Here is a 12,064-nt window from a genome sequence, read left to right on the forward strand (position 1 = left end):
AATTATATATAAAAAAAAATAATAGCAATAATAATAACAAAAGCATTCACATGAAAATGAAATTAATTAACCAAATTTTTAGGATTAACGAAAACTATGATCAACATCCCCCATTTTATGTCACAAACTCATCTGTTACAATTTATTATTTTCATTTTCACTATAAGCTATGTTATGTCGTTCTGATCCGATCTTACATCTTGAATGTGATAATTGTCTCATATACTAATAATAACCAATAATAATAATAATCCAGGTAATAAAAGTACCGTAACACCCTTGAGATAGATGCGTACGTGTCCCCTTTTAGTACGTACCCCAAGGGTAAAAACCGGAAAAGCTCCTCTAAACCTGTAATTACAAATTCCATTTATATATATATATATATAAATAATAGAAAGCACCAATTCGGGTCGGTGGGTTTATCGGCGGCGAGTAGAGAGTCAATGCCGGCTCAAAAGCGGTCCAACGATTCCGTATACGAAGATGAAGAAGACGATGACGTCAACCGTAATAATAATAACAATAACAATTCCGACGAAGACGAAGACGACGACGCAGAGCAACAACAGGAGCAAGGTTCGTTCTCTAATTGACTAATTATTATTGTTATTATTCCAATTACTGGTTGACATTCTTAACTAATTACTTCGATCGGCAGATTCGGATGATGACGAAAGCCCTTCGTCTAGTGGCAGCGATAAAGACGAGTATGTTTACTTTACTGTTGTTAGTTTAATAGCCTATATGTACGGATAACTTGCCCTAGGCTTTAATTAGATCTGCTGCATGCTTGTTTGTTTGTTTGCTTGTTAATTAGAGTTTGTTAGGTGTGAGTTTGTTGTGGTAGTTATAGTGTGGAGTAGTGGTTAGATCTGTCCGGACTATTATCTGCTGGTTATAGTGTGAGTAGTGGTTAGCTCCAGCTGCCTCGTTTAATTGTGAGCTAGAGCTCGAGCCCACGCTGGCTGGCTCAACTTATTTACAGCCTGTGTGATCTATGAATGTGCGTAGTACTTGTGTTTTTCGGGACACATAGTTTGCATTGGTTCTGAATTTGGAAAGATAGTGCTTACTGAACTTTCCAGGTAAGACCAATGATGTCATCATCATCATCATCATCATCATCATCATCATCGTACTCAGTAAATCCCACCGATAGCAAAGCTATGGTAGGGTCTGAGGAGGGTAAGATGTAGACAGCCTTACCTCTACCCCGAAGGAATAGAGAGGCTGCTTCCGGTGAGACCCCCGGCTCGATAGTAGTTTTGCATCAAGCCTTGGACATAAGGCACATAACACTCAACCACCGGGACATTGGCTGATTGGTGCGTGTACCCTTGTCTTTCGACTATCAGCGCCACCACATGATGCCTGATTAACCTTCCGCCACTTTTAACGTTATTTTCACGAGATTAGTAAAATAACGTCCAAATTAGTGCAATTTCACTTTTGCCCACCCGAGGGTTCACACATATATACATTATATGGGCACACCGCAAGCAGGGCGTAGGTAAGACCAATGATGTGTTTGCTATTAAATAAAGTATGGTGTTTCATAGGGTTCAAAGTTTCAAATACTAAAGTCATGTACAGTATATGAGTGGATGTTGGAAAAGAAATGTTCTTAGCTAAGTAATGCATTAGTTTCTTTAAACTTTTTGATTATGATAGTATGTTCGGTGGTCCTGTTATTACAGATTCTATAGAGATAGTAAGGGAATGTAAGAATCTTCTTTGGGGAAAAGTAACTTAACTCCTGAAGGAGCAAAGCTTATGTATGTTACCACTAATAAGTTCTTCTAACATCCTTTAAAAAATTGTTTTCTTATAGTATACTTGGTGTCCTGTTTATTATAGTTTCTTTAGAGATAGGATGGGAATGCAAGCATCTTCTTTGGAGAACTTAAAACAATGTTCTTTTTATCATTAACAAATTCTTCTAGCATCCTTTAAAAAAATGTTTACTTGAATAATCTGTATTCTTTAACTGTAACTCTGTAAGTACTCACTGCAAACATGGGAAAATGAGGTGTTAACCAGATAAACACCTTTTATGAGTGTGGCATAGTGTGCAGACAACCTTTTCTCTTAAAACTTTCTTGTATAAAATCTTTTCTTTGAGTAAAGAAGGGTAAGAAAACATATATGAACGCAAAATAAGCTGTTGGGAGCTGCACTGGAATTAAACTTTACTGGAAGTACCAAATTTTATCTTCTTCCCTTAGCAAAAAAAAAGATCAAACAGGTTAATTATTGGATATGTATAATATTTTTGAATAATGTGGTTATGTATAAAACTGTATGAATAGCGTGGACTCCTATGTCTGAATCTTATGAAATATTTTTCTCTCAATTAATTTAAGACATGAGGTATTTATATTGGAAAAATACGAACATTGTGATTCTTCCTTTTTGGTAGCATACCACAACTCATCAGTAAGCACACCAGCAACTCCTTTTCTTCCCTTGCCTAGCGTATCGCATCTTCTGTCATAAGTTCTCTCATACAAACTTCTTATGTGACCTATATTATATTGGGTAATGGAAAGTAGTATTTGTAACAGTTACTGTATACTATAACTGCTTGAAATACTACAATTTCTTGCAACTAAAGCTTTGTTCTTGTATAGTCTGTTTATTCACCAAAAGTGTATTCTAAGATGGTAAATGATTCTATAGAGGTGACTAGCTTGTGGGGATTGAAGTATAATTTAATATTATATGCTGTTGGTATCAAGCAACTTAATTATGCAATTCCCTCTGTTACTGGTCAAATTCATCGAGGAAAAAGTATTTTTATTGAAGTATGGGCTGCATATGTCTACGTGGATGCATGTTTGTTTATGCTTTAAGTTTCCACCATGTGTATGACCAATAAAAGACCAATAATGTTTTTCTAATAGATGTTTGGACTGTTTTGCAGGTTTGTTTATGTAAAATTGGCTGAGGTTCGCAAGGACGTGCAATGCCCAATTTGTTTAGGTACTATTTCCAGCTTTAATTCTACTATATTAATATTATTATCTAATTATAGGCAAGCATGCCTCATGAGTATATTGTGATGTTGGTCTACACAATATGCTTTTTTTTAGTGTTGGTAATTTGGTTGTAATATGCATTCATCCCAAAAGAATATAACAGGCTATCTACCACATGATGCAACATTTATTTCAATTAGGAACGTACTTTTTAAAATATTAATATCTATAATCAACACTACTGATATAATAACAGTTCCGATTTCAGAATATATGTCAAAATCACATTTGAAATAATATGAACAGTTGAATATTATAATATCTTCATAGAAATTCAACACACTTTTCATTGATAGGTATAATTCGGAAGACCAGAAAAGTTATGGAATGCCTTCACAGGTTTTGTCGAGAGTGCATAGACAAATCCATGAGGCTGGGGTACGTATCAAAATATTCAAATTCTATCAGTCAAGTTGGTCAATATGATTTTTGAATTTTTGTTTGACCAATATGAAACAGGAACAACGAATGCCCTGCTTGTCGTGCTCATTGTGCAAGCCGCCGGTCCTTGCGGGATGACCCAAATTTTGATGCCCTAATTGCATTGTTGTACCCTGACATTGATAAATACGAGGCTGAGGTACATTTTTATATATTCATTACTCGTTTTGATGTGTTATCATTTTTCATAATTATTCAACTGTTTATGCTTTGATGTCAAAACACAGGAATTGGCCTTTGCTGATGAAGAAAAAGCACGAAATAAACAGGTCAGCTCAATAAAAAATATACTTTTTTCCATTCTAGGTTTCGGTTGTTTAAATATGGTAATATGCAGTTATACACACAATCATGATTCGCTTTTGACAGGCTTTGCACCAAAATTTTTATAAAATATTTTTATTAACTATAAAATTAAAGAGCATGATAAGTATGTATTGAGCATAATCTGAAGTTATAATACATGAAGTTCCACTATATTAGCCTTATAAAACATATTAGATGAATGAAAAGATATGAAAATATTCTTAGGAAATACGAATGTTACTTGTTCTTGTAGTTATGGTGGGGCTGGCAATTCACGTCAAGTTTGTATTAGTTATAACCCGATTCGATTGGTTAATCATGTCGAAAAATTGAACCCTAACTTGGACACGGTTAGTTACTACATGTGGTCATGTGGACATGTTTACGACCCATTTGATTGAATGAGTAGTGTCTGCATGGGTCGGTTTTGGGCTCAAACCGAACAAAAAACGACAATTCAATTTTTGAGTTTTTAAAAACTGTTCGGTTTCAGTTTTTTTTTTTTTTTGTTTTCGTTTTGGATTCGGTCCGTTTGGTTTTGGTTTGTTTGGTTTTAACAGCTAGGCTTGAAATTTTGGGGCCGGAAAAAATTTACCCGAAAAACAGGAATTTGGGTCTAGATCTTTTTGTTGATTAATGATTAAATTGAATATTATAATTGCGGTCAAAATATTTGAGTTACACTATTTATTAAGTCTTATGAGTTACTTAATCAAAATTTAAAATGAAAAATCCAAAAATTGGGTTCGGTTCGGTTTCGGTTTTAACATCTGGGCTTGAAATTTTTGGCTGAAAAAATGGCCCATAATAATAAATTGGGGTCAAAATATTTGGGTTACACTATTTATTAAATTCCTATAAATTACGTAGCATTTTAAAATAAAAAATGAAAATTGATAAACCGGGTTCGGTTTGGTATTTCAGGCTTTATTTACATGCAAAACTGGAATGGAATTGAAAAGTCTGTTATTTCGTTTGTTTGCTTTTCTTGGTTTGTTATAAATTTTATATGACCTCATGTTATACTATGAACCGGTTTGACTTTTATGAGACTAATATAATATAACAGATCCAAGCAGCCATTGCTCAAACATCCCGTCGGCAGTTAGAAGCATTAGGAAAGAAACGTGCAAATGCTAAAGCTACGGCGGCAGCTTTCATGAGAAGATCACAGTCAACCACACGAAATCTCAGAGGAAGAAGAAGTCTAAAATCTGAACCCCGAGATTCCGACAACGAAGTCGACGCTGATAATGATAACGGAACTAATTATTCTTCTTCTTCAGACGAGCCAGAGCCCGAAGTCAAGCCCAAACGGTACAATGGATGGGGCGGACGACCGTCTTCATTGCCATCATCAAGTGGTGCAAATGATGATAATGAAGCGGATGGTTCTAGAAAAGCGGTTGGGCTTATTGGCACCCCGGAGATTTTAGCGTGGGGTTGTGGTGGGATGAGGAGTAATACGCGTCATGGTGGTCAAAGTAGTGGTGGTAAGGGTGGAAGGAACACTCATCAGTCTAAGTTGATTCAGCATTTCAAAAGGTTGCCACAAAATGATAATGAGGTAATTACATATTTTACTTATTTGTTTAACATGCCAGCTGGGTTTGAACGTTTGACGTCAAAGGTCAAATGTGATGAGTAGGGGTGTAAATGAGACGAGCTCGTTTATTATTATTCTAAATGATACATACGTTAATAAATATTTTTATACATATTTTTTAATTCTAATTTTGATATATAACATAATATATGCTATTTAGTTAGTTTGAATGTTTGATCATAATTTATTGGAAATCATTATTATTGCTGTTATTATTATTATTATTATTATTATATAACTTCAAATTTAATATATTAAATTAAAATTATATAAATAATAGGCTCGTTTAGGCTCGCTCGTTAAGTCAAGCTCGGGCTCGGGTCTTTTACTGAACAAGCTTATCTTTAGTCTCAAGTTCCATTTCAAGCTCTATTTAAATGCTTGAGCCCGTGAGTAATTTTTTAAGCTCAAGCTCGGCTCTTTTTTAAAAAAATAGTTCATATACAATTTTAATAGTTTTTTATATATTTTTAATTATAATTTTAATATGTAACGCATTATATATTATTTAGTTATTTTGATCAGAAATTTATGAATAATAACAGTAATCATAAAGACGTATATTTAGTTTATTAATTTAAAATTGTATAAAAAATAGGTTTGTTTAGTGAGCTTGATAAGTGAAACTCTTGCTTGTGTCGTTTATTAAAAGAATTTATTTTTAGGCTCAAGCTCATTTAAGCTCGAGCTCTTAGCAAGCTGGTCTCAAATGGCTCACGGGCACGTGGCTCATTTACACCCTGAGTAAAGAGTTCTATTTCTATGTTAACTTTTCATGATTATATGCTGTTGTCCAGCTTAATATCAATCTCAAGCTTGTATCCCTGGATGAGCAAAGCATACCCAATTTACAGAAATTATATATTTGCTGCAACCCAACCATGTCAACTACAAATGTATACCAGGTAAAAAAATAACATATTTTATTTATTTTTAGTTTTATCTTTTCTTTCTATCTGGTGACTGATTTGTAATTTGGTATGGTGATTATCAGTATGTTGCTATTGAGAATGGTTTACGTGCCGATGAGATTGAGTTGTTACTAGTGAAGGGTGACCATTATGATGCTGATCCTTTAGGTGTTTCACCTGATGAACAATCTAAATTCCTTATTATCAATCCTTTAACGGGCGACTTGCAACTGTTGGACCAGCATCAAACCATGTCAGATGTCGCTAAACTTTCTAATCAAAACACTCTGGTACGTTCTCCTTGAATATAGCCTTGAATATAAACAATAAGTTAACTCATACACAAACTCGGGTTTTGACTGGGGGACGTAAACAAGGCTCTTAAGATTGGCTTTCTAAAAGCTAAAAACGAGCTCGAGCCTGAAACTCGTTTGGTAAACGGGCCCGAGCTACATATCCCATCTTGACTAGGCTTGCAGTTCTAAACGAGTCTGTTATTTATATAATCACAATATGTAATACAGTTTTCGTTCTTTATGTTTATACTAATTTGAATACGGAATTAACAGAAATCCTTCTTTATTTCAAATGTTGTAACATAGCACGTCCTTTCCACTGGCATTTAGTTATAAGGGCAAAGTAGTCATTTTGTAAAAGGTAAACAGATTTTTTTACAAGTTAGTGGAAAGGACGTAATGTATTACAACATTGGAAATATAGGATATATTTCTGTAATTTGCTTAATTTAAGGACGAAACCTGCAAGTTAGTATAGACAAAAGGCAAAAACTGTAATTTACTTTAATTGATATATAATTTGATAATTATATGTTACACAATTATTAATACATATAATTATGATAAAATAACATAAGAATATTTGTTATGTTATATATTAATTTAAAACTGTAAATATTTACAAAAACAGATTTATATAAGTATGTTAGCTAATACATATTAAACGAGCTTTTTAATAGTTACAGATCCAGTCGTTTCTAAACTAGCATTTTGTTTTCTAGACTATTGCTTACCGGAAGAAGTCTGTTAGCTCGTAGAGTGGTTGTTGACCGCGAGCTTACTAGGTCAAACCAGTGAAGTGTATGGTATGTGAGAGAAGATTAATTATGGATATAAATTAAGCCGGAGCATAATCAATGTTTAGCCCCTTGTAATTTGCACAACGAAAGTAATCTCAACCTTCTAAATTTTAATCCTACGGTTCCCATTCCACGTGTTATATTTATTTCACGGGATGTATGTTGTTCAATCAAGTCTACACATTAGAGATTGTCACATCACATAGGTTGTATGATAGTGTGAACCAAGCCATATAACCTTAATCAATGGCAATATCAGTTATTTCTGTCATTCAAACACATCATACATGAGTTTTATGATTTGCCTCGCATATGCCTTAAATAACTGTAATTAAATTTTTGGTTGATAATTGAACTAAAATTTGAATTCATTTACTAAAGTCACTTCATATAAGCTATTATCAAAATGGAGTAAATGTGAAATTTGGTGCCACAATTTGGATTGCATGTTATGCGTCGCTTAATTTAAATAAGTCTCGAAAGTCTATCAACTTATTTGTTATGGCTCAATGGTTTAGGTGATGTTGTGATGGTGCTCTATTTTAATTGTTTCTAACAAAATGTAAACGAATTTAACTAAGAAATGATTTCAGTTGGGACTTTGGGTTGTAAAAAATGGTTATAGGTTTTGGGCCCAACTTGTTTTTTTTAGAGTGTCACCATTAAATAAAACTAGAAACATGCATCGCAATTATCGTATAATAAAGACACTCATTATTTAAAATCATTAAAAACCTTCTAATAAGGAAACACAAAAATATCTAAAAACATTGTCACATCACCACCATATTTTACATTTATTTTAATTATCAATCTTTTTATTTAAAGAAACTATATAGAATAATATTTATAATTTATTTGTTTTAAGGAAAATTTATAAGTTAAATATCTTTTTTCCATTGGAGGGAAATTTAAATCTTTTTCATTGGAACGAAAATTTAACATTAACACATTTAAACTACTTAAAGATCATATTTTGTCTCATATTTTGTCACAGATCTTTTTTGGAATGTGAGTTGCTTGGGATTCATGTAGGATCCAAAGAAAATCTTGTTCACGTAGTGCAATCTCTTGTTTACACAGAGCGATCTCTTGTTCACGGGCTTGAACATCTTTCAACTTAATATCAACATATTCATGCATTTTGGTTTCAATCTTACCCATGACGGACTCTCTCATTTTTGTTAAGTTTTGAAAGCGTCCGATGACTTCATTTACTTGTGACGAGTCAACTTTAGCCTTACCTTCAGCCATTGCTTTAGCCTCCATCACTTCCACAAATGCTTTGTCGACATCATCATCCATCAATTATTTTAACGCCACATTCACAAAATCTATAAATGGTGAACCAGGAAGTGAAATGGGTGGAGTTTCATTACTACCCGAACTCATTTTGTGTAAAAAAAAACATAAAAGAAATAAGAGATATATTAAGAGATGAAAATTAGGGGAAAAAATAAAGATGAAATAATGAAAGATACATAGTTGTATATATAGAGAAAGAATTGCCTTTTTGGAGGGAGTTTGAATTTTGAAAATATAGGCGTTGGGGGATGAGAATCAAAGAGCATGCTTGTAATTGAGTTTGAAAAATGTTTATTGGTGTTTTCAAAAAGTCAATAAATTAAAATGTGTTTGGCAATTACAAAAATCTTTCTTATTTTAGCTTTTTGAAAGAGTTAAAAAACAGTTTTCCAAAAAACCCAAATCCTGGCTTTTCAAAATGACTTTTTGAAAAAGCCAATAAGCATTTTTCAAACTCAATCCCAAACATGCACTAAAATTGTAAAATATAAATTTTATAAATTTAAATTTCAAAAGTTAATTATTCAAAATAATAATTATTTTTTGAGTAAAGTATGTATAGAAAGCGTGTGTTCATCCGTAAAAAAAGTACCAGATTAAAGTGTAAATAATAGACTATGTAATTTAAAATTTAAATTAATTAACTATTTTATTTTATAATATCAATGATTTATAATTTATAAGTTAATTTATATTTAATAACTATATATTATTCACATACAAATAATATTTTTTAATTAAAACTCAACCATGGCCCACCATCTTTACTTAATCTATAAAAACATGTTTTTCATATTTTCTTAGAAGTTAAATCCAATAAATGTTGCATTTCAATGGTAGTGTGAAGAAAAAATCTGTTCATGAATTCAAGAATCTCCTATTGAAGATGGTCTAACAAGCTAAAATGTGAGTTCAAGCTGGCTCGTAGCTTGTCAAGCCACTAAGTTTATTTTTAAAACTATAATGTCATATAGACATCAATTTCTGAAAAGAGGTTTGTCAAAAAATCTGAGAGCAGCAAGCAACAAATATTTATAGTTTTAATATATGTTTTATATCTTAATGTCATACATGGAATAAATGTTCTAAATCGTCTCTGAAATGCAATATTTAATTTTATACATCGGGTGTTTATAAACAGTAAAAACCAACTATCGCAAATCCGTTGTTCAAGCTATTTGGAATTTATACAATTCGATATATGATTAGCAGTTTGGAAAAACAAGTTTAATGGTTATAACCTAAAGTAAATTAATGATTTAAAAAAATGATTTCACCTTTAATCATAATATTGGACCAGCTTAAGACGATTTGGCACGTCCAACAAACTAATCAAGACAGCCGGTTTATTTGTTTGTTTCCAAACCCAGGCGCTACTTCGATCCATATTCTACCAAAACCGACCTGGACCATGAATCCATGATAATACTTATGTACCAGATGTTGTAAATACTTTACAAATATTATAAAACATATGTTTACACCAAACCCACACTTGTCAATTTCATGCATTGATAACTAAAATATGTGACGAATTTAGAAGTAGAAAAACTTATTCTTTTGAACAAATTTATAACTATATAATTAAGACTAGTCAAGAAACACAAACAAAGCATCATTTAGGTTTGTAAGAGAGATTTTTCGGTTCAAATATTTTTTCATCGTGAAAAACAAGTAAAAATTGGGCCACAAATTAGTGATGGCAAAGGGCAAGTGGCCCAAATAATGGCCCACGTGCACGTTTTTTTTGCTAGTAGTTGGTAAATTAGGTTAATTTTATCCTTTTACATAAACATTTTTTCTAAATTCATACAAATGCGGATATATACCATCCATGTGCATGTACTAATCAATTTCTTCTATGTAAGATTTATCGACAAGGCCTCGTTGATAAGTGTTACAAAATCTCATTGTCATGGACCCGAATCCATTAATATGAAACATTTTTATTCCAACTTAGATCCTATAGTATTTATATCCATAAATGCATTTAGACAAAGGACTATTAATACCATATTTTGTGAACATAGATCTTAAAAAATTTGAAAGTCTATATGCATTCTAGTCAATTTATATAATAAATAGCGATGGTTCTTACAGTTCTCAATATACTATTGGTTCTAAAATAACGCACTCTGTATAACACCATTTACACAACAAACTTTATTTATAGCATTTAATGTGGTTCTTTATAACATTAAACTTGAAACAACCGAGTTGGGATGTCATTTACAAACTGCATACTTCAAATCGAAAAAATATAAATAAAAGTTAAATGGGCATGTTTCAAGTTACAGACCTTCATCCGTCATTCCAAAAAAGAAAAGGAAACAAGAATTTAAATAATTTTTTACGTTAAATATAAATTTATATAATAATTATTATCAATAAAACTATGATCAAAATAACTAAATAGTATATATTATGTTATATATTAAAATTAAAATTAGAATTATAATATATGTATAAAAATATTTTATAAATGTATGTATTATTTAGAATAATATTAAACAAGCCAAGCTTGAGCTCATCTCAGCTCGTCTTGTACCGTTTGGACGGCTTGAGTTGCTCATCTGACGAAGAAGAAGAATTGGTTCCATTATCATTATCAGCATCGACTTGGTTGTCGGAATCTCAGGAGGGTAAAATTTTAGACTTGTTCTTCCTTTGAGATTCCGTGTGGTTGATTGTGATCTTCTCATGAAAGTTGTCGCCATAGCCTTAGCATTTGCACGTTTCTTTCCTAATGCTTCTAACTGCCAATGGGATGTTTGAGCAATGGTGCTTGGATTTATTATATTAACTCAAAATTATACTAGACTCATATAAGTCAAACCGGTTCATAGTATAACATGAGGTCATATAAAGTCATAATAAACCAAGAAAATCAAACAAATGAAATAACCAAATTTTCAGATTTTGTATGTAAATGAAGACGGAAATACCAACATTTTGGAAATACGAATATTGAACTTCCAATTAACAAAAGTCAAGCCATTTGAAACACTGTTTCGAGAGGTACATTTTATATCAATCTACTCATATCCTCACTCTAATAAAAAGGCCTAAAACATCAGTTTGAAATTTGAAAAAAAAAAAACTTAGCGACGTTAAGTATTTTTTAACGAATGCCCAATGAAAACAATTAATGGTAAAAGTTGAGACTGGTGGGCGGTGACAGCTATTTTCTGAGGTGAGATTAATGTTAGCCAACTGTAAAAAGATCATTATTAAAATTCAAGTTGCCTTGTTCTTTAATTGGTCATACATATGGTGGAAACTAAAGGTATAAGCAAACATGTATCCATGAAGACATGCGTGCATACACCCCATATTACAAGAAAAAACTTTAAAAGTC

The 12,064-nt window shown here is 32.1% G+C and overlaps 1 protein-coding gene across 1 annotated transcript; it reads left to right on the top strand.

Moving 5' to 3' along the window:
- The first annotated feature begins 660 nt into the window (after positions 1-660).
- Positions 661-7,619, top strand: LOC143632404 (putative E3 ubiquitin-protein ligase RING1a). Its single transcript, XM_077100939.1, has 9 exons — positions 661-710; positions 2,927-2,985; positions 3,338-3,419; positions 3,501-3,621; positions 3,710-3,751; positions 4,858-5,355; positions 6,192-6,299; positions 6,389-6,595; positions 7,324-7,619. Exons 3-9 carry the CDS (start codon positions 3,364-3,366, stop codon positions 7,357-7,359), a joined length of 1,068 nt encoding a protein of 355 aa, XP_076957054.1. The 5' UTR covers positions 661-710; positions 2,927-2,985; positions 3,338-3,363; the 3' UTR covers positions 7,360-7,619.
- The last annotated feature ends 4,445 nt before the right edge of the window (positions 7,620-12,064 follow it).

The sequence above is a fragment of the Bidens hawaiensis genome, unplaced genomic scaffold (assembly GCF_021521415.1).
Source record: "Bidens hawaiensis isolate Kalapana, Puna unplaced genomic scaffold, B.hawaiensis_p1.1 tig00006390_1, whole genome shotgun sequence".
NCBI lineage: Eukaryota > Viridiplantae > Streptophyta > Magnoliopsida > Asterales > Asteraceae > Bidens > Bidens hawaiensis.